The 23584-nt window shown below is 46.7% G+C and overlaps 1 protein-coding gene across 1 annotated transcript in view; it reads left to right on the top strand.

Moving 5' to 3' along the window:
* DOCK2 (dedicator of cytokinesis 2) overlaps positions 1-23584 on the top strand; it is a 371332-nt gene that overhangs the window by 268812 nt on the left and 78936 nt on the right. Inside the window, exons 28-29 of the mRNA XM_010972245.3 lie at positions 18047-18145; positions 20696-20790. Of these exons, the coding sequence (XP_010970547.2) occupies positions 18047-18145; positions 20696-20790 (194 nt within the window). The remainder of the gene's footprint in view (positions 1-18046; positions 18146-20695; positions 20791-23584) is intronic.

The raw sequence follows: 23584 nt of genomic DNA, 5'->3' as shown, positions 1-23584 counted from the left end.
TCCCAGCCTCTCTTCCTTCCTCATCAGGAGATTTCCGGAAAGTTGCTGCCTCCTACCCGCAAGCTCAGACAATGATTTTTCTTTCTGTTGCCTAGACTTGTCATTGAGAAGCCTGGTGTCCTCCGCAGAATGTATTTGCAAGTAAAATGCCCAAGTGGTAGGAGAGAGGCCGGGGAGAGGGGCAGCTGGATGTGGTGGACTGTGTCAGACAAGCAGCCGGCAGGAGCTCTCAGCCCTCCGGCCAGTTCTTCTGCTTGGAACAGCAACACTGCAGTGTCCCTGCCTGCAGGGCCTCCTGCTGCCTCTCGCCACGGCACCTGGGGACGGGGCTGCCCTTGAAAGGGGCTAGTCAAAGCTGTAAGGCAGAAATTGCCCCGGTGCTTCATCTTGCAGTGACAGAAGTGCAGAGTGGTCAGGCGGGGGCTGCCCTGCCTTCAGATCTTGTCGGTGCCACGTACTAGCTGAGTGTGGTTTTGGACAAGCCACTTTTCCTCTCTGTGCCAGTCTCCTCATTCGTCTAAAGCAGAGAATAATAGCCTTACCCCTAAAGTTGTTGTGAGGATTCAGAGAGATTATGCAGGTAAATCGCTTAGCATACACCTGCCACATAGCTAGTGTGTGAATAAAAGGGAGCCTTCGTCATTCATGACTATTACTCTGTCCTGAGTTCCGGTCTTAATTTTCCTTTTGGACCATGAGCTCCCTCCTGAGAGCAGGAGCCAGGTCTGATTCCTTTTTGTATCCATTCACTGAATCACCAAACATCTGTTGAAGCCCTACTACGTACCAGTCACTAGGCTAAGGGCCCAGCATTTGGCCCTACGCGTGGTGTGCCAGTGTTGATGAGTGGCTAATGAATGAAAGGGGAGGATGGATGAGAAGGTTACAAAAGATACTTTGTACTGAACAGCCCCAAGTGCTAGAGCAGTGCTTCTCAAACTTCAATGGGCCTTCTACCCACCTGGGAATCTTCTTAGAATCGGGTTCTGCATCATCAAGACCGGACTGGGACCTGAGGTTCTTCATTTCTAACAAGTTCCCAGGTGACCCCGATGCTGCTGGTCTGTGGACTGCACTTTGCAAGGCACTGGGTACCTGCGCGTTATCTCAATCATTGCTTGTAAAACCTTTATGAGTTTAGAAATGAGGAGAAGTATGTTCACAGGAACTGAGAAGTTGTTTAAGACAGCCGACCAGTCTGCAGTCAGGGTGGCCTGCCCTATTTTTGCCTATTGAGCTACACTGGCCTCCTAAGAGCAGTGGTTCCCCAAGTTTACTGCACATTTAGAATCGCCCAAGGAACATTAAAAATCCCCATTTGTGGGGAAGTGGAGAGCAGGTAATTCTAATGTGCAGCAAAGTTTGGGATCCACAACTTCTAAGCCCAAATCTCACCCAAGGAATAAGAAAAGAAGGGGCCTAATTCTGCAGTCTGTCTAATTTCAGGTACCAATCATAGACTTCCAGAATTTAGAGCTATAGGCCTCTTTTTTTATTTTGCAGATGAGAAAATGGAGGCCTATAATCTCTTAACCTCTGTAAATTATTCATCCAAGATCACCCAGCTCATTGATCGCGAAGGACTAGAATGCGGGCCTCTTGGCTCCCACTTTCCAGGTGTCCCTTGGTTGTAACCAGCTACAAAGGTGACAACCCACACAGTTCCTGTGCCAGAGGAGGATTCCAGGAACACAGGTTTATCCATTGGAAAGGCATCTTCATGCCCCTCTACCAGCTGGAAGCTTGGAGAGACTCACATGAGACCTGGGGGCTCTCAGGGAAGCATCACCTGACATCGCAGAGGCAGGGAAGTTTTCTTCTACAACGCCCCACCAGTCTTTAAATGATAGCATGTGACAGATCATGCTCGGAAGTTGTAAGGGATTTAAAATTCCTAAATGAGATATATAATCCCATCATGGAAGGAGCATAATTGTGGCTTGATTCAGTATAATAAGCATTTATTATGTTCATTGTGACATAATGTCAGTTTTGTTGGATGCTTCATTTGAAAGCTATAGCTGCTGCAAATTTGTACAATCAGCCCTTTTTTTGGCGGGGGAGGAGAGGGCGGTGGTTACATGACTCAAAGTTGAAGAGCCTAAATCTTAGCTGTTTCTGTGTAGCTTTATCTTACAACCATTGATAACTTAGCTATATGACATGCCTGCACGCTTAATTGTAATCATTTATAGAGCACTTAAGCTGTGAGCAGTAATGCGTTAACCACTTAAGGAATGTAATCACATTTAGTCTACACGCACCCTGGGAAGTCAAGGTACCTACAGAGGCCTGCACAGCGAGGAACTAGGGGCCTAAGATGCAAACTCAGCTGTGGGAGACTCTAAGTCATCACACTCAGAGTAGAAGGAGCTGATTCCCTAGCCTTGTTTTGTAGATAAAGACCAGAGAGGGGAGCGCAACTTGCCCTGGGGCACACAGGAAGCAAGGGGCAGGGCTGGAGCTGGGACCAGAGCCTCCTAACTCTGGGTCCGGTGTTGCTTCCTACTGTGTTCATGGACATGAGCCTGAAAGCATAGCGAGGACTCCAAAATCTGTCCCCTTCCCACTCAGGCTCAAGCCATCAAAGGGTGAGGAAGCTATTCTCCAAGACAGATAAGACTTCAGTCCCATTCCCTTGAGGGACCTGTTTGATTGGAAAGGAGCCATATACCAGTCTGTGTGTCCCCTCAAAGCAGACCTAAATCAGCACATGCCACTTAGTCACCTTCCCAATCTGTGTCCCATGCACACTTCCCTTTGAGACTGTGTGTCTGTTCGTTGAGCAGATACTTGTTGGGTACCTGTATGCACCAGGCGTATATTGCAGATGAAGACATAAGAAGAAAGTGGGCCCCTAACCCAGTCTCTGCTTTCACAGCCCTGTGGCAGAGATAGACAGATAAGGAGAGGGCTCCCCAAAACTCTGATCAAGGCCATCGGAGCGATGATTGTAGGGGCATGAGAGCTCAGAGAAGGACCTCCAACCCAGCTGAGGATGGAGAGAATCTCAACAGCCTTTCTGGAGGACGTGCTTTCAAATATGAGACCTGAAGAGGTGATGAGGCAGATTGTTTAGAGGGGTGTGTGTGTGTGTGCGTGCGTGCATGCGTGCACGCTGAGGCTGGAAACAGCGCGTGGACAGGCTGTCGGAGGTGATCAAATATGATCTGGACAGGTGAGCTGGAGGGGAATCAGGGCAAATTCTGTGTGGCCTGATGGTAGAGTTCAAAAGGGTGGGTAGGAAGAGGGGAAGAAATGAAGCTGAAAAGGGCCAGTCACACAGGGAACTGCACCCTGGGCTAATTTGAGGTTTGAATTTTTATCTTAACAGACGGTAGGATCTATTGAAGATTTTAAGCAAGAGTGAGAGTTGGTCTCATTTCCGTTGCAGTGAGATCACACTTCTGACTGTAACACGGAGATTAGAGGGGACAGATTTGGAGGCAGGGGACCACTTGGGAGGCTGCTGCAATAATCCAGGCAACAATGATGGCAGCTTTAATCGGGGCAGTGAGACTGGGGACAGAGAGACGAACACATTCAAGACAAATTCCTGCATCTCCAGGGCTTGGTGATTTATGGAACGGGGGAGGGGTAGAATCAGAATGAAGGACCAGGGCTGGATTGCTGTCTTGAGTTAGTGGGTGATTCTGAGAAGGAGCACACGGGGAGGAGGAAGGGGCTTCTGGGAGGAAAGGGTTGGTGTTGACATGTTTATTACGAACTGCCTGCGGGGTGTCCTGGGGGAAATGTTCAGTATGAAGCCGGACTGCTAGAATTCTCTTTACTTATCAAAAAAGACCCTAAAGCTGTCAACACTTTGTAATCTTATGAGAAGTGACCAAAAGAATGACATCTTGACCCCCATCCTAGACTGGTTGTTCTAGACGGTGTATGGCTCAGGGCAATGAGCTAATGCAACAGAGGCCCCGTGGCCACTGGCGTAGCTAAGAAGACCTTTTTTTCCTTTAAAATCACAGCAGGTGGGACAGTCTTCCTGGTCTCCTCGACAGGAGTTCACTCACTCATATACTCGCTCATTTGGAAAGACTTCAACTGAGCACTTTCCAGGTGTCAGGCATGGAGGACACAGGCTCTGGGAGAAGGTCCCTGCCCTTGAGTGTCTCCAAGCCTACTGGAGAACACAGACACCTGGACATATGACTATGATTCTGTTACAGGCAGAAGGAGAGTTAGATGTCAGCGTTCAGGAGACCCAGCTGTTCTTAGACTTTAGAAAGCTTAATGTCACCATGGGGTAGGTACAGATACTTATGGGATGGTTTTCAGTTTTCATTTTGGTGACTTGTGCAAAACTCACAACAACAGAGACACTGAGACTTCAAACTAAGTTTCACAGTCCTCACATATTTCAATTTTGTCACAATTCTGATTCCCTCTGAATCCTTAGGACGGCCACCTCCAGAGCTTACCCACTTGATGAGGACAATGAAAGGAGAAAGATTTGCATGTTATTGGAGTAGAGGGAGGGAGCGTCTAACTGTGTCTGGACAGAAGAGCCTCAGGTGGAATCAGAGAAGGCTTCCTGGAGGAGTGGGTGGTATTTGCATGAGTTTTAAAAAATGAATTAGACTTCATGGTGTATAAAAGAAGGCATCCTTGTCTTGTGCAAATGTCCAGGGAGTGAAGAGAAGTTTAGAGTAGATGGCATGTAGGTGGGAAGAGGAGGCAGGGAGAGAAATAGGACTTAGATTGTGGGCAGCCTTGAGTGTTATTCTGTGGAGGCATGTGGGCATGAAGGCAGCAGTGGGGAAGAGGCCTTTCATGCAAGTGCCCACCGGAACCAGGCAGGTACGTAAAAGAGGAACTAGGTCGGGTGACCAACTGTCCCCATTTGCCAGGGATCGAGGGGTTCCCTGAGACATAGGATTTTCTGTGCTAAAACTTGGAAAGTCCTGGGCAGACCAGGATGAGATGGTTGTTACTGAATGAGGCCAGGCGCTGGCTACCTGGAACGTGTTTGCTCACCTCCTGCCCCAGCCCCTACCGGTTTCAGGGGGCAGCAACCAGTGCAGCCATATGAGAAAGCAGAATGGTATCTCCGAATCTGCCAGACATCCAAGAGAAGCCGAAAATCTAAAATTCATGCAATAGCTTCTAGTTTTAAAATGTTGACAGAAGAGTCAATTGTTTTAAAAACACTGTTTTGGCCAAACAAATCATTTCTGGGAGCTGCATGAGGCCTGCGGGCTGCTGGTTTGAGGATGTCCGGGCAAAGGGATGTAAGCAAAGCCCCCACGTCCCACCCTGTTCCTGCGCTGAGGCCCCTTAAACACACATTCAGATGGATTTTCATTACACAGAGTGACTTCAGTGATCAACTGTTTGGTTTTTAATCTCATGTTCTTAACTATATTTGGATGCTGGGCACAGAATGTGATAGATTAAAGCAGGGATGAATCGTGGTGACAGAGACACCCATTCAGTTTTTCTGAAAGATGGAATTAGTGCTCAATGGCTTGTTCTTCCCCCAGTCTTGAAACCTATGTGGTGAGGAAGTTAAAGAAGAATGTGCATCTCAAACACCAGCCTCAGTTGAGGTCCATTTATTCTGGGTATCAGGACAACACCCTGGCTGAGACAGGAAGTGGGAAAGAACAATCGTTTTGTTCGTGAGGAATTTGGAGGCTCAGGGGCCAGTGTTTGGAGCTGGTAGATAATGATACAGTTTCTTCAGCACTGTGGTCAGAACGGCTGGGTTCTAGTACCAGCCCCGCCACTTCCAGAGGCTGTGTGACCATGGGGAACCACCTCACCCTCTCTGGTCCATGGCTTCCCCATTTGTGCTGCACGGAGGCTGGCCTGCAAGGACTCCCAGGGGTCACTCTCCCCATCAACTCTAATTCTAAGCTTTAACTTCGATTAGACTTGTGTTAGGATTTCTCCAGGTCTGCCAGGGTTGAAAGAGTCAGCAGGGGTTTTAAAGAGCAAGTCAGTCCAGATGACTGTGACATCTGTTTTCTTTTCTAGACGGAATTAGCAAATACGGGGCTGTGTGGTAGGTTGATCTGATATCTGGGTGCCACCAGGCCGGCTCTCTGGGTGGCATTTTTCATTGTATCACTTGATTTTTCTTTAACTGAGTGTGGATCAGAACACAGAGATAGGAGTGGAGTGCCGGAGGAAAGCATCAAAGGCCGGGACTGTGTGGCCAGGAAGCCTTCTGCTCCCAGAGACGGGAGGTTGGGGCAGGTGGGGGAGGACCTGCATTCATGCCAAGCTGCAGTGTCACCTTTTATTAATGATGACGGGGAGAGGGAGTCAGCAGGCAGCTAATGCGGACTGCGGAGGATGGTAATTGGAAGTTGTTGTTACCATTCCAAAGGACAGGGAAGTGGAAGTGGGACAAATGGGAATTTAAGAGGAGGGAGGTGAGCAGAGGGAAAGGATGAGAGGAAAAAAAGGAGTATGATGTCATTTGGAAAATTGCAACCCAATAAATCAATGAGGTATCATTCCCAGGACAGGGAGGAAACTGCCCAGGCAGGAGCCAGCCAGCCGGGGAGCGGGGAGCTGACAGGAAGCACTAGCTCAGCAGGCAATGCAGCGTCCTCACCAGGGGGTCAGCTGGAACAGACGACCCAGGAGTGGACTTCCACTCCCTTCTGTCTCCGCCTCCTTGGAGCCTTTTTGTTTTTGCATGAATGACAGCAGAAGAAATGCTCTATCCAAAAGGGCTTACAGGAGCTCATTAATGTGACCCCTTGGAGTCAGCTTTTCAAACAGTTATCTCTGAGTTCAGCTTCATAGGATTTTTTTCATCATGGGGATCAGCTTCATGAAAGCCAGAGCGTGATGATTCTGCCAGTTTGAACTGTTAACAGATGAAATAGTACTCCCTTTATAGAAATGAAGAACAAGGACTTTGGGTAGCTCTCTTTGGTCCTCAAGACCTTGTCAGCAGAGCTGGCCTGAAGGCAACCCAGTGGGCAGGTGCCTGCATGGCATCCCATTACTGGCAGATTGAGATTCAAAGCCCTCAAGCCTGGCATTCAAGGTCCTTCCAGTCTGCCCCCCCAAATATCTCTTGTGATCTCCCTCTGTGAACCTCTGCTGTACCAAAACACTTTGCTCATTTTCACCTCTGCCTCTTTCCTTGCCATGTACCGTGTATAAAAGTGGAACAGCAATTTCTCAGCACATGTACTATCCCTCCCCATCCCTTGTCTACAGCAGACATCACTAATCGATCGCCACACTCTTTCCTGCTGAGCTAGGGCCTGGCATTAGAATCACTCCTCACACAGCTCTTTAGGCAGTTAATACCAATCAATCAAATTAATCAAATTATAAAATGAAGTATTTTTTCTATTACTGATGTCCTTTCCCACTCTTAGCTTAATCTCTTTCTCTCTTGTAGCTCCTCGAGTCCCACATGCTCTGTGAATTTTTCCCTGCACATTCCTAACTACAAAGGTCATTTTCACTTCTTAAGAGCCTAGGGAAAACTTTACCCATTCATTTTGCACCTGTCATTCAGCATTATAATATGTATCTCTCTACAGAGCAGAATTTCTCACTTCAGCACCAGTGACATTTGGGGCTGGATCGCTCTTTGTTATTAGGGCTGAACTGTGAATCCTAGGCTGCTTAGCAGCTTCCCTAGCCTTTACCCGATAGGTGTCAGTAGCAACCTCCCCCTCTCCCTCTGTTACGGTGGACAAAAATGTTTCCAGATATCGTTAAATTCCCTCTGGGGGAAAAAGTTGCCTCCTAGTTAGAACTACTGTATTAGAGAGGGAGGGAGTGCGGGAAGAAGGAAGAAAGAAGGAAGGAAGGAAAGGAGGGAGGGAGGGAGGAAGGAAGGAAGGGGGAAGGAAGGAAAAGAAGGAATCTGTCTTACTAGTCTGAGACTTTCAGGGTATGGACCATGATCATACCTGATACAGCTCCTTACACATAATAGGTGCTGAGTGAATAATTGGCTAATTGACTGATTTACCGGGAGTGAGGAATCATCTGGGAAGGGGGAAATCCTAGTGTGGATTAAGAGTTACATGGTCAGTGTGCCTTTGCTTCGGTTAAGCACTGCTGGGTTGAGCGATGCAGAGAGCTTGCAAAGAGGCCACCTGCACACACACTGGATAAGCTGCACCTGAGTGTGCCGGGACTAGCCGACCACTTGCTGCAGGGACAAACTAGACCTCTCTGGGGGAGGTAGGGGAAAGTGCCAGGAAAGGTCTGGTTGAAAAGCTGGGCTTAGAACACGATGTACAAGACCTTCTTCACTCTTCTCTCATCTTCATTCCTCGTGGAGGAAACAGGAGGGGCAAACTAAAGACATCCTTTTATCCACAAAGTAATCATCCCTCCTGAAAACTCTCTTGCCTGGCTGCCTGGTTTGTCTGTAAGCAGATTTGTCTGCCTGCCCCTCCCCTGCTTGAAACGCAGATGCTCTGTGAATGGAAACAAAGGGCAGCGAGAGCTGGTGTAGATCATCACCCGCAGTGCAGCTCTCCAGGGCCACAGGGAGGTGTAAGTCATCCTCCACGAGGCACCGAAAGCTAACTCCACACTTTGCCAGCCGATCAACGAACTGCTCCCTGTGAACAGAAAGGGGGCTGAGGCTGAGCATGGCCAGAAGGCTTTTTGAGTGCCTCTGTGTTGCCGGGCTCTCCCGGGACCCTCTGCACCCTGGCAGCACTGTTATCCCCATTTCAGAGACCAGAGAACTAAGGCTCTGAGATGTAAGCAACTTGTCCAAAGATCCAGAGCATGTCGAAGAGAGCTGGGATTTTTATCCCAGTACTTAGAGAGCCCTGTCTGGTGCCTTCCAGGAAAGCTGCTTCTGTGGGAAACCAGATATATTTCCTAATATGTGGTGTTGGTGTCCCTCATTGAACTGTTCTTGGCCTTCAAAACCCCAGACAATGCAGAAAATGGAGGGGTTATCCTCAGCTGAGCCTAAAATCATGGAGACTCATAAGCCATAGGGCGTAGTCATTAAGAGGGCTGGTCTTGTCTATGTAGCTGTGTGGCAACCCTTACCAGTTATTCTGTCTGCTTATGTAATCTGCCACCCTAGTTCCATCCACCCATCCATCCATCCATCCATCCATCCGTATCTCCATCTCTCCATCCTTCCCTCCCTCTCTGTATAGGCACAAGAGATGTCTAGACTGTCCTCAACCATTCTAGAGGTTTATTGAATTGAATGAATATTGAATATTCTCCACATTCAAGGTTGGGCAGGAGGCATGGTGGAGTAAAATACAATGCACTTTTCCTTTCTTCATTGTACTTTGAGGTATTGCTTAATTTTCGTATTAATAAGTTAATGTCACGTTTACAAAACAATAGTCTGGAATCAAGCTGAGCTAGGCAGGTCATGTCACCTCTCTGCTCCTTGGTTTCCTCATCTGTAAAGTTCACGTGGTTTTACCAACATTGACTGAACGCTGAGAGGATTAACTGAGATAAAGCGTGCGCAGCCCTTGGCCCGCGGTAAGCGCTCAGTAACTGGTAGCTGTATTATGACCATGTGTACTTTTTCAGTGTCTGATACATAAACGTCCAACTGATATTAGCTTCTCCATCTTCCAGTGCTTTCCTTCCTTTGCCAAAACCCTATAAAATGTCCTTACCAATGGATGAACAGAGGGCTTAGCACACTGCCCGACACACACTTAGCCTTTTAAATGGTAATTATTGAGGGAGAGGATATAGCTCAAGTGATAAGTGTGCAAGGTCCTGGGCTCAGTCCCTAGTACCTCCTCTAAAAATAAATAAATAAATAAACCTAATTACTGCCCCCCCCAAACAAAAGTAATATTTAAAAAAATAGTAATTATTATTGTTTTCCTTTAGCCCACAGTGCCTCCTTCCTGAGTCATAATATCCTTTTGTGACACTTTTCCCTGTTGAAGGTTGACACTGGTGTCTTATACAACCTGGATGCACGTATTTGCAGGAGAAGGTGAGGGGCTGCTTAAGACTGATCCAGAGCCCACGTGCAAGCAGTGCTCCTGACTTTGATTTTTCTCTGGAATATGTGAGCCGAGGACAAAACCATACTGTCCAGGACTCAAAACAGACTTTTGCACACAGCCCTTCCTGAGGCATTTGGTGCAAAGCATAGAAGATCATCATTGGCGTATGTGCTGAGAATAAATCCCTGTTTCTCAAACTACTCCTTTTGCAATCACATTTGTGAACTTCTCCACGCACACCTCCACAGACGTAATTAGAAACATTTAGACAAATCATCTTCTGTTTAGTTAAAAACTGGGGTGTCCTGAATGATAGCCCCTGTCCTGGCAAGCAGCCTTCTCAAGTCCCAATGGCTGGCGTGGCTTTAATCAGAGTCTGGGAGCCACCGTAGCAGGCTCCCTCCCCTTCACTTGGCGCTAGCGACAGGGAGGCAAACCACTGAACTTGAAGGCATATGGGATCCACGTAAAACTAGAGTCCACCTGCATGCCTGCCGAAGGAGGGCCAGAGCCTGCTATGAATAGTCATGTGGTGAGAAACGCTGGCTGAAGGGTGGTGGCGCTGCCACGGACAGGGAGAGTCAACACTGAGAGCATGGTCTGCGCTTTTCACACACCCGTGACCCCGGGAACAACTCCAGGGTGGCGTCTTGGAGATGTGGCTAAGACTCGGAAACTACCTCTTTAAAGAGGGGTTCTTGAAACACACAGCAGCCAGAGCAAGCTTCCTAAAACCCAAATCCTCCCTTTGCACTTAGAAGAAGACCCAAACTCCTGCCCCTGACTTTCAAAGGCTTTCAGGATCTGGTCCCAGCCTGTGTCTCTGACCTCTTCTCATGTGTGCCTTCCCTCGTTTTGTTCCTTCCAGCCGTGCTGGCCTTCTCCAGAACTCTAGGCACAGCCTACCTCAGGATCTTTACATCTGCTGCTCAGTTGTCGCGGATGCTATTCTGCCAGCTTTTGCAGGACCAACCATCATCATTCAGATCTCCACTCAAATAATGGCTCTCTAAGAGGCCACCCTTATCTCCCCTATTGAACAGAGCTCCCTTCCCACGCCATCTCTATCTCATTGCTCTATAATATTTTGTTAGGAGCAGATACCACTGCCTAAAATGATCTTCCTTATGTATTCACTTCATTGTGATGTGTCTCCCCATCCCTGGCCCTCTACCCAGTGGGGATGCGAGCTCCTTAGGAACAAATTGCTTGTTAATCTTATCCATGACTGTGTCCACAGCACCTAGAACCATGCCCGGAACATAGTAGGTGCTCAAGAAATATTTGTTAAGGAATGTGTGAAAGAATGATCTTACTCTGGCTCAGTCAATATGACTTAAGATGCAGTAAGCTCTGAAATAGAATAGAAATTCATTTCTGTCCTCTCCTAAGGCAAAGGGGTTCTACCTTTGATGACCCTAACTTTTCAGAGTCTGTGAAGTCTCGCAGTCCCTGTAACATTCTTTTGAAAGTGGAGAATGTGATAATAAGTTCAACCTCTTATCTAACAAATATTTATTGAGCCCATACTGTGTGCAAGTTCAAGTCTAGATTCTGGTGATACAGCAGGGAATAGAGGGACAAAAATCTCTGCCCAGATGGAACTGACAGTGATGACATGGGAGACATCATGGATTTACAAAAAGAACATAGATTTTAAAGCCAGAAAGACCCAGATTCTTATTCCTGCCCCACCATATACTAAATGTCTGTCTAGGCAAGCTGCGTGACCTGCATGCATCTCACTTTCCTCATCTGTAAAATGGGCATGAGGCTGACCTCAGGAGGGTGTTGAGATGACTCAGTGAGATGATAAAGTTAGAGTCCTGAGCACAAGTAATGAATGAACAGAATTTGCTTGCCTTCCACCTCCCTTTGGATTAAACGTCCCATTGTAGCCTTTGGAAGATTTAAAGTGACCCCACACTGCAGAGCCACATGCAAAGGCTCCAGCCAAGATCAGAGAATGTTCGTTTCAAAGGAAGAATGTGTGACCAATTCCGGCTCCTTTTCCAGCCTTGATTCAAAGCGGCCCTGTTACCCCTCCCCTCCTGCTCCTTATCCGTGAGGATAGCTCTCTGAGGAGACACCGTGTTTGCATTTCTGGCCCTGGTGATGCTGGAGAGTGATCATTATTGCCCACAGGGCCAGGCAGGGATGCACACAGCGGACTCTAAAGAGCTGCTGTGTTGTACAGATGGGATGTGTCAGGGTGCATCCAGGGAACACAGCATCTGAGCGGCACCGTCCTGTTTTCTTGCGATGTTGTGCCTTTGATGTGGAGCAGGCTCCACGGGACCCCTGGATCTGTGCCCATCAAGAAGCTTCTCCCTGGAGGAAGGTGACTTGGTTTACTCTGTCACACAGCAGGATCCCTGGGCAGCCAAAGAAATGTCACTGCACACAACGGCAGGCGCTTCCCAAAGCCAAACAGCTGCGGGACTAAGTTTACAGCAAAGAACAGTTACACTCCAGGCTTTTGAACAATTGGGGCCCCGTTGTCACTCTTCCTACCTGCCAGCAACAGTCCCCAAATAAAAGAGACCTCCCAGCGTGCTCTGCTCCAAGAGGCACACGCTTGATTTACTAAAGAGCTTTGCTTGGGGCCTGTTGTTAAGCACAGGCATGTCCAGAGTCAAAGGACACTTGGCTGTTTGTCCCAAGCTGTGTCAGGGGCGCTGTGTGTCCACAGACCATCATGGGTACATGGAGTCATCATTTTCTCTGCTCAGGATTTCCTTTAGCCCATCTGCATGGTTTCTCTGGCCCAGAGTCAGCAACAATGACAATAATAATACTAATGGATAAGTATCTGGGGGGCTTTCTGTGTTCTAAGTGCTTTACCCAAACAACTGATTTAATTTTCACCCAAACTGTATGAAGTAAGGCATATTTCTATCCCCTTTTACACTGACCCAAGACTCTGCCCAAGGTCACACCACTAGTAAGCGGTAGAGCTGAGATTTGAATTCAGGCTGTCTGGCTTCTAGGTTCCCCACTCGGATGTTTGACATCGTGGCAGAATCAGATGTAGGCTGTTGGGAGCACAGCCTTACCCCTCCGGCTCGCTGCTGCACCCGGGCACTCAGCACAGTGCCCAGACCTTGATGGTTGCTAAGACAGATCACCCACACTAGTTTCCCTGAAGATCGCTGCAAACGACAACTCTGAGCTTCCTGACCGAGCTCTAAGATGAAGGGATTTTAGGGTCCCTGCTTTTCCTGACACCATAGCTTCCCACCTCCAGTCCTGGATCCACCACACAGACAGCGCCAATTCCATCCAAGAATAAAACCTGTTATATAACCACGTGGCAGGCATGGGAGTGAATGGAGAAGCAACCTTAGAGTGGCATGTGGCTACTCTTAGTCTCTCCAAAGGAAATGGATGGTCCCATCCATAAAACTTTTCATCTCCCTGTGAGCCTCCCTCGGCATGCAAACTTTCCTCCTTCATCTCCTCTCCTTGGCGCTCTCTGTATTTTATTTTATTTTGGTCGAGCACATTATTTGAAGTTACTATGGCAACGTGTCACCAGCTGGCATCGCATAGTAATGCTGGCATTTAGGTAGCAAGCTCCCGAAGTTGGCTCTTTCCCTCCCTCTGCGGTCTCATCACTCCCACCAATCTCAGGTGAGCGGGGGTCGCATCTGCAGCAACCATGCCCCTCTCCCCTGTTTCGTTAGTTCTTCAAGACAAGGCAAACTGAGAGCCTCTTCCTCGTTCACTCAGCACTGCAGGGGTCCTGACGTGTGTGTGTGTGTGTGTGTGTGTGTGTGTGTGTGTGTGTGTAGGTGTGTTTGCTTTAGAGGTGGTTAAATAGATAGGCTTGTGTGTTGTGCACCAAAACTGTTGGCCTTGTCAATAACATGATGATGATGATGATGATGGTGATTTTTCATGCAAAGGGGTGGGTTAATTTGGAGACGGCTGTTCTCCTGATCGCGATCACCTAGTACCCCAGCTAATTAATGCTAATGATACAATATTGGGTTTCTCTTTTTCTCTCTTGCCGCGACACGGTGAAGAGACCCTGAGTGTCTTCCTTCGGAGCTTCAGCTCTCTCCCAGGTGTACAAGACCTCCCTACACGCTGATAGGCTGAATTAATTAAGAGGATTGATGGTCGCGGATCACTGAAGAGCGTTCTATATGGCACATAAGCTCTGCCACTCAAGGCGTTAAGTAGCCCCTCATCAGCCAAGTGCCTGCGATGATTGCATTTATTTTTACACGTTTGACCTAGTTTCAAACCGTGTCTCTTCATGCTGTGATTCATTAGCTACATTTTAAACCATCCCGAATGGAGCAGAGGTGACTCTGCCTGGTTTGTGCCAGCGTCTCAGATACAATTTCTCTCCGGAATTTAATCTGCAGGTCCCCCTGGTATTCTGTTTCAAGAAGCAATTTCCTATCCAGGCACCTGGCATGCTGCTTGGGTACGGATGAGTGGCTGCCTCATGCCTTGGTAGTAAATATATGTTGACCACAAAATCTCCACCAGGGATGAAATGAGGGGCTTTGTCACTAGCCTGGACTGCAGGGGGTCCCTCCACCCCCCTGTCCCCCATGCGGTGGTCAGGCTTTTCCATGCTGCTGACAGGGCTGGGAGTTTGGGCTCTGACACTGTAAAGTTTGAGCCATGTCAACATTGGGAGTATTCTGAGTTGCTACGGCAGATGCAGCCTGATCATCACCCCCACCCCCAGTCCCTGTATCTCTTTCTAAACACTTAAAACATGGTGGATGTAGAAGGTCTCAAACTTGTGAAAAAAGGGAAGGGGGCCGGAAGGACAGAGGTGGGTTGCCGCGCTGAGGACACAACTGAAAAAGGGATGAACATCAGAGGAACATAACGTGATTCCATCGTTCTACCACTGCGTGACCAAGAGTGTTTTTTTTTTCTTTCTGGTTTTTAATTTAAATAACAAAGAGGAGCCTTTTCTGTATTCGAACCTGCTGCCGGTGTCTCCATTTCAGAAATCAGTCCATCACATTGGTGTGATTTCTGACAGATCTGACATTGAAGTGGGCTAGACACCTTAGCAGGAAAAAAGGGAGATGCTTCCAGTCGGAAGTAAAGCACTGTCATTTCTCATTAACAGCCAAATGCAGGTAACTTGTCCAAACTTCAGTCACATCGCACCACAGATCGTACTGGAAGGCACTCGGCTGGGTTTTTCTATGTGGTAGTTAGAACGGAGAAACGGACAAGCTGGTAAAAGTAATTTTGATTGATCGGTGAGCTGCATACCCTGAGCAAGTCCTTATAAAAAGATAATAATTTCTTTCATAAAACAGTCACTCTTTTAGATGGGTACGGGGACCCCTTCCCCTTTTATTTTCCTTTCAAATGAAGCATGGAAGTTTCTCTAAACAAGGCTTAAAAGACAATGCAGCCTTTTCAAGGTAATTCCAGGCAACTTGAGCTCTGAGGTTCGTTGTTTGCTTTTTTTTTTTTCCCCTTCAAATTCAAATCAAGCCTTTGGAAATAACAAGCATTCCGTATCTGTATCTGTGCATTTGGGGCAGCCTGCAGTTCTGACAATGGTGGATTTTCCAACACACACACACACACACACACACACACACACACATATACACACACACACACGCTCACAATCGCAGGACTCATTTAAGCCAAAGCTTTAAAAGTAAACTATTGTCCAAGAGATGATAGCATTTTCTCCGAGAGGATGGTGGATCACAAAAAAATAAAACCTTCCCAGATCTCTTACCTTGAAGCCGTGGAATTACCTGCAGAGGATGTCCTTCCCTTCTTTGCAAAATGAGCCAGGCTTTGGCCAGCAGCAGAATTACTCCAAAAGAAGAAATAATAAGTCCTTTATATTGTAATTTTCACTGTTTATATGCAAGAAGTGTAGTGGGTCTGCTCACGTAGGAATAAATAAAAAGCCGGAAAAACTGCACGGCAGCTACCATGTGAAAAGGAAAGACCTCTAGTGGCCACTGGCTGAATTCTTTGAGGAAGCTCCTCACAGAAGAGATGGAGGGAGAAGAGGAGACACAGGCATGTGTGTCACACACACACACACACTCTCACACATGCACCCCCCCCCAAACTCGGAAAATTTCTCTCTTTTTGCATCCAGCCTGCCAAAGGCATAAACAGTAATACACTTGTTTCTTGGTTTTGGGAGCACCTGGTTAAGTTAGCAGCGATGGTGACGTTCTGTCTGGTTTGAAAGGGATGGATAATTTCACAAACTCACCACCCCCCTCCGGGGGCCTGAGCCCGAGAGAGGACTTGACTCCCTGGATGGCCAAGGTGGTTGGCCCCAGTGTAGAGGTGCCAGGTCCCCAGCAACATGGTGTCATCACCGTTGCTCCCGAGCGTCCCCATCTGGCGCACTCTGCCCCCTCTGCGTGTTTCTGAGCATTTATGGCGCATGTGTGTGGCGGTCACTGACAGGCAGTGCTGGCTTCCCGTGCGTGTGCCCTGGCCCAGTGCTCAGAAGGGCTCTGAGGCTGACTTGAAGTTCTGAAGAATTTTTACAAGGACTCTTCAATTTTCATTTCGTCCTGAGCCCCACGAATGACATAGCTGGTCCTGCTGGCTGGGCGAGCACACTCTCCCTCACGTCCTAATCGGAAAGAACGTGGAAGCAAATGAGAGTCCGTATCTTTGGGGGTTCCTTTTGGGAGTGCGAGCTTGAAGTATCCCTAAGGCTTCCTGTGGGGGAGTGTGGAAGGAGCTTCCTGGGGACCTCAAGGCTGCTCCTGCCACCACCATCGCTGAACTGTAAACCTGTCATCTGGGAGGATTTTTTTTTTCACATTATATTTTAATGACCAAGAAAAGTTTTTGTTTTTTTTTTTAAAACAAAGACAGCAGTTTGTGATACAAATATAATACTTGGTTCAAACATAGTACTTCCAGACCCGCCTGTCTGGTCTGCATTATGTCTGATACCCTTTAGCAGCGGGGTTCCCTGGAGATGCCTGCATCCCACCAAACGGGCCATCTTTCACAAGCCTGCCCTTGACAGGGCCTTGGGGGGGCCTTCCTGGGGTTAAGATGGCAGCCCAGGGGAATGTTGCAGGAGACACTCTTGAGTGGCTTCTCCCAGCTGGTAGATTTATGGGCAGTACTTCCTTTAACCAGGTTCCCAGAGCAGAGCTCCCTACATTCCACTTGCGGATGCCAGCCCTGACTGACAGCGCCACCCTGGTGCAGACTCATAAAATCCGGGAGGGAGAAAGCAGAAGGGGGTGAGGTGATATATTCTGATGCATGACAGGAGGGGGTTCTCGCTTCTCTGATCCCGCGGATCCTTCCAGACCCACTTCCTCTCCGACTCCTCGCGTTGTCTCCCTTCTCGTCTGAGTCCCTCTGGCACTTGGTTGGCTTCGCAGGCAAAGGTCTTGTAGTTTTTCTCTTGTGGATGTTTATCTTGCTTTCCCAACTAGATCATGAATTCCTGAAGAGCAAGCACCACCTCTTCTCTTTTCTTTTTCCCTCCATGGCCCTTAGCAAGTGCCGATCCCTGGTTGCTGCCGGCGTCTCACTGGCTGGTTCGTGGTGGTACAGTTGATGCATCTGTTGACAGCTTCAGTGTATTCAAGGCACTATGGGAGCCATCTGATCCTTTGATACATCTCCAGGGGTAGATATGGATGGATTATTGTCCCACTTTACAGATGAAACAGTTAGCAATTAGACGTGTAAAATTGTTTACCAGAAAATCAGACTGTCTCCAGACTCTTGGTACAGGCTGGATCCCCTGACATCAATACAGTGCTCTTTTCCCAGCAAACAAGCCCCCGGAGAGGTAATGGATCGAGCCCTTATTGTCTATATCTGGAGCTTCTATGCAGTCCCAGGCACATAATAGGTGTTCAGTCAATGCTTTTTGGATGAATGAGCTGATGAATAAGCCATAAGGAGACATTTACTCTCAGGGAAGTTTCACACGCTGATCTGCTGAGGAAAAATTCTCCATCCCTCGGGGGCCCTTTCATACTGGCCTGGGATGGAGAGGTGTTTTCCAGACCGAAGTCAAGTGAATGGAGAAGAGGAATCTCGTGGTCCTCTCTCTGCTGTTTCATGGCACTTTTCCTTACTTCTTGCAGAGTCACTTTGTGGCATCTATGACAGCCATCCTGCACCAGATGGGTGACCAGCACTATTCCTTCTATATTGAGACCTTCCAGACCAGCTCGGAACTTGTGGTGAGTCTGTAGGGTGCTGGGTCGGGGGAGTGTTGGGGAGATATTTTGCACTAAGGATTCTTGAGAGTTTAGGGCAAGAAGATCTTCCCATGAGCCTTGAGTACCTGTGGGTCTAAGTTTGCAGGCATGTTCGTGTGAATCCTGATTTCTCACTCCCATTTAGGCTTGTGTATATCACTTCTAGGATGCAGCTTCAGCCCATGTCAGACAGGAGCCCTGAATGTCTAGTCTGCATATGCCTTAACAAATATTTGTTGATGACCTTGGACATTTTGAGGCTTAAGAGCATAAGCGTTGGAGACACACAGTCTTGGGTTTGAATCTAGGATTTGTCACCAGCTACCTGTGTGACTGTGGGCAAGTTAACTTTTCTTAAGCCTCAGCTTACCCATCTGTAAAGTGGGAATAATATCATTTATGTCCCAGGGTTGAGAAGGGATTACATGAGAGCACAGTAGCTCTCACGTTGTAAGTGTCCGGTAAGAGGTGGCTGTTCTGACATTGTAATAACAAATGCAGACAGAAGGTTGGCCCCTGAGCCCCTTTCTTCATCTAGCCTCTCAGGACCCATTTGCTTCAGGACTGCGTGCCTGTCGCCTGAGAGCCCATACCTCTGCAGCACATGATGGCCTCAGCATAAAGCCCAGCTCGGGCTGGCCTAGGGGTGTAGCAGTCCCTTTGCCCTCAGCATGGTCACCGTTGTCATTGTCTCCTTACTACTGCCAGATTCAGGGGTTCTGCTGCCGAGGGCTCACTTTTAACTCTCCTTGAAGGAACCAGAGTTACCATTATTGGACCAACCTCAAAGAGTGGCCCACAGAAAGAGAATCAGTAGGAAGCCAGTGTCCTAAACCTTCATCCATTTAGCAGAGAGAAGGTCTCTTCATTGGAGTAGGATTGGCAAGAAATGGAACCTCTTTCTGGCTATACAAAAGAAAAATAAGTAATTGAAACAAAAGGAAAGCTAAATAACCCAAGATTTTCCCCCTCGGTTCTCTGTGTCCTGAGACACAGAAATAGAAAGACTGGATTCCTCATTTTTGATCCTCATTGGAAGGAAAGGAGAGAAGGATGGTAGGAAAGGGAATTCCTTTTTATTGAATGTATACACTTCTTATGTAACCCTCTAGCACTGTGACGCAGGTGTTAGCAGTCACATTGGACAATCTGTTTGCTCAAGGCCACATGGCAGTATGTGGGAGAGGGAGGATTTGAACCTCTGCTCCAGCCCTGACGCCATGTGACATCTTCTCATTCAGAAGCCAGGTTTTCCATCTATGAGGAAGAAGCTTTCTCCATTCCCGCAGGAAGGGAATGTGCCCGTGACATTAGCCACACCTCCCCAGGTGACATCAAGGATGTATGATTATGCTCACTTAATGAACACTTACAATGGGCCAGGCTCTGTGTGCAGCATCTTACAGACTGTGTGCACTTAATCCTCACAGTAACCCTTTGGGTAGATGTTATCCCCATTCTGCTGATTTGGAAACCGGGACTTAAACCATTGAGGTAATTTTCCCTAGAAGCAGTGGTTTCTGGAAAGGAACCAATCTCATTTCCAGAATTTTTCAGTTTAGCTTAAAGCAGTGATTTTCAAATTATATTTCTCCCAGCCTCAGTATCTTCTACCATAAACACACACACACACACACACACACACCACGCGCGCACGCACACACACACACGTGTGCACTTCCACCAGAACTGTGCTGCTTTTTTCTATTTTATATAATAGGTTCCAGGTAAGATTTTCTCTGAACAAAGAATTCTACTGTTAAAATAATTTGAAAACCGCTGGCTTCAGGAAAGAACTCTGCACAGGTTTCCCATGGATTTTATATTTTACCTAAAGCACACAGTTGGTATGACTTCATTTCCTCCAGCTCAGGAGGGTCCCGGTGCCAGTGGTTCTGGCCTTTGCTATCTGGATTTGTCTTGCATTTGTGTTCTCCAAAAGTAGAGAACAAATTTGACCCACTGCAAAATCTGATGGGGTGTGTTGAGGTCCACTTTGAACCTCTTCAGAGGAGAAGGAGAGAGTCCCTATCGTGTTTCCTCATAGCTGCCCAAGCACTTGCCTGTGACAGATGAATTAGCTGTGTTTACAGTACAGTAATTAGATGTTCATTTTTAATAATAGTTTGTTTGCTCAGTGACCTGAGATGCATTCATGTAGTGTAGATTATTTCCTGCTCAAATACATATTTGGAAAGATGATTATAAAATTGCCACATCAATGAATGCATTTACTTCTTTACTCCCAAAGACAGAATTAATAGCGCTTTATTTTGAGAGTGTTTTCACATTCCGTATTCATGTTCCACTTAGGTTTGTGAAACAGTCTCCTGGTAACCAATTGTAAGCTTCCATTTACAGATTCATTGCCATTGGTTTCATTGGATTCACTTAATGAAAGACTGTGCCCTTTCCTATACCACCCCTCCAAAAAGTACTAAAGAAGAAACTTGAACAGCCAGCAAGATCTGGGCCCTTCCTGTTATTTCCTATAAAGCAAGGTGACAGGTGTGTTTTGTTTTACTATTGCAGGACTTCTTGATGGAGACATTTATCATGTTCAAGGACCTCATTGGGAAAAATGTGTATCCTGTAGACTGGATGGCCATGAGTATGGTTCAGAACAGGTGAGCTGCCACCTGCTTCCCAACAGCCCCGTCATCTCAACGCTCACTTCCCAGCACACTGGTAGGGATGTAAGGTGGGGCTACTTTCTCCCTGGTGAAAACAAACTGAAGTGCAAACGGTCCTTTCTTTCTACATTTAAACCCCAGAGAACTGCTCACCAATCTTGAACTACTAATTTATTATTCTTCATGCGTTCTACTGAACTGGCGACTCCCTACCTTCTCCATTCTTCAAATACTAGTTAAAACATACTTTGTCCATGAAGCCTTCTCTAAAGTCTTGAGACAGAAAAGCTTAAGGTCAGCCTTGTATAAAATAAAATACAATATAAAAATTAATTATATTATAAAAAATAAAATATAAAAAATTATATTATAAAAATATAATATAAAAATTGTATTATTTTAAATATATTCAAAAAAATAAAATATATTCTGTGATGTATGGTAGGATAAGTTTAGGGAGCCTGGGATTGCATATAATTGAACAGCTTTCTGTGCTGCAGGACTTCTCAGAGCCTTTAAAATGCTAATGAGAGTGTCTAAGAGGAAGATTTAGATATTACATGTCACAGATTTCCTTGCTCATTGAACCATTTGGTACGCATATATTTATGTGTATATATATAATACTTATTAACATCTCATACAATACCAATGTAACCCAAGTGTAACTCAGATCCCACATGGCCCAGCTCAACAATAGGTAAGAATAATTGTGAGCAATCTCAGGCTTTCATACTTTCTCTGAAATAATGTTATTTCATCAAAATGAAATTCAAGTCATAACATGCAGTAATGCTATCCAATATTCCCTTTCTCCGTTCTTTAATCTCTCAGTATCTCTCACATCCTATGGTTTACCCAAGACTCTCTCAGAACCTTATTTTCAATTCCTACCCACAGATTCCTTTAAAACCGGATCTTCCAGATCCTCTCTTTTCTTTCTCTCTCACTTTCCTTTGGCTTTGTATGTTTGTTTTAGGTCCTTCCCATGGAAAGCCCTTCACTCTACACTGGCTAGAAGTTTTCTCTCTCTCTACTAATGTCCCTTGTTCTAGATCGCAGAAGCCAAGAATTGACTGGCAAAGATAGAAATATCCCTAGAGGGTAGAAGAAGAGGAGAAATTAAAGACACAAAGGCAGAATTCTCTTTAGTGCAAAGAAGGAAGGCTGTAAACATTTACACATTAACACTTCTGTCACTGGATGCATTCTGGGAATTCCTCTCTCATGTATGCCTGAAAGCTGACTCCAGTCCCAGGTGGCCTCCATCCCTTACTCTTCTGTTCTCTAAGTGCCTAGCCAAGTGACTTTACAGACATACTTGCTCTTGGGGCCAGCTTTAGGGGCTGGTGAAGGGGAGGAGAGGTTTGTCAAGACAGAAAGAGAGATCTGTGCATCAAGGCTCAGGGTGGGGAGAGGAAAATCAGCCCAGCAACAGAACATCAGAATTCTTAGCCTGCGCTGACTTTGCCCCGATTCCCCCTGTTCACATCACACAGGGGGGTGGCTGCTTTTGCAGTGCTTAAGGCATTGGTGGGAATTAGACCCAGGCCACATTATGGACGAGAGGCAGGTCTCTTCCTGGGCGTACAACCTATGTGATTGCAGGGGACCCGACACTCTAAAGGACTCTGCTGTCACAATCGTGAAATTCTTAATAATTTTTGGACAATTTTTACATTTTCATTGTACGCTGAGCTCAACAAATTATGTAGCTGGCTGTACCTCACGTCAATGTCCAGTCATCTTGTGTTTGGAAGAAGCCAAACTGCATGTGAATCCTTTCACTGTTTGCCAGCTGGTCAATAATGTCTTGAGGTTTTGCCAAATCACATGAAGCACCCAGATGAGTCATCTTCGACTCACCCTACATTTCAGATACACTCAACTATCCACTGCTACCTACCGTTTCAGACTTCTATGGCTGTGTAAACTATGGCTCGCCTCCTTTCTAGACAAAACTCGACACAAAAGCATCCTTCAAATTCTTGACCATGTGATTTCTCCTTTGTGGATCCTTCTAGGACTCTTTTATGGTAGGAGAATACATTCCCTCCTCTTTGTTTACAGACATGCTATAATATAACACTTACCCCATGGACTATAATCATCTCTTCATATGACTGTTTCTGCCACAAGAGGATGGGCTTCTTGAAGGCAAACACTGTGTCCAATTTATCTCTGTGTTTCTAATTCCTGGCACAGAGCCTCACATTCATAAACATGTGTAATGAACTCTGTATATCCAGTGGGCACTTATTAATTAGGATTTTTAAAGAAATTCAATTCAAATTTGCCTAAACAAAAAGAGAACTTACTGATTCAGACAACCGGAAGAGCCCAGAGTTATGGCTTTAGACATGGATGTATCTAGGTGCTCAAACTGTGTTGTCGGGAATCTGTGTCTCTGCCTTCGCTCTTTTCTCTGTTGGCTTCATTCTTAGGTAGATGCTCTCTTTGCAATGGAAAATTGGCTGTGGAAGTTCCAGATACATGTCTTGTTGGATTAGCAACCCCCACAGAAAGAAAAAGCCTCTTCTTCAATAGTTACAGCAAGATTCCCCAGATTGATCTTCAAAGGTCTGACTTGAGCCACATGCCCATCCATAAACCTCTGTGACCAGGAGAATGAAATATGCTGTTTCATCAGGCTTGAGTCATATGACCCTCCTTTGGAACTGGGGAGGCTGTGGTTCGTTCTACTCAAACCACAAAGTCTGAACGCTAAGTGGGAGGCTAGAGGAGTAATTCTTCAAAGGGAAATCTGGGACTCACTACCAGAAGGAGA

Source organism: Camelus bactrianus, chromosome 22, assembly GCF_048773025.1.
Source record: "Camelus bactrianus isolate YW-2024 breed Bactrian camel chromosome 22, ASM4877302v1, whole genome shotgun sequence".
In the NCBI taxonomy this organism is placed as follows: Eukaryota; Metazoa; Chordata; class Mammalia; order Artiodactyla; family Camelidae; genus Camelus; species Camelus bactrianus.
Note: the sequence above shows the minus strand (reverse complement) of the source record. Positions and strands in the feature narration are given on the sequence as shown.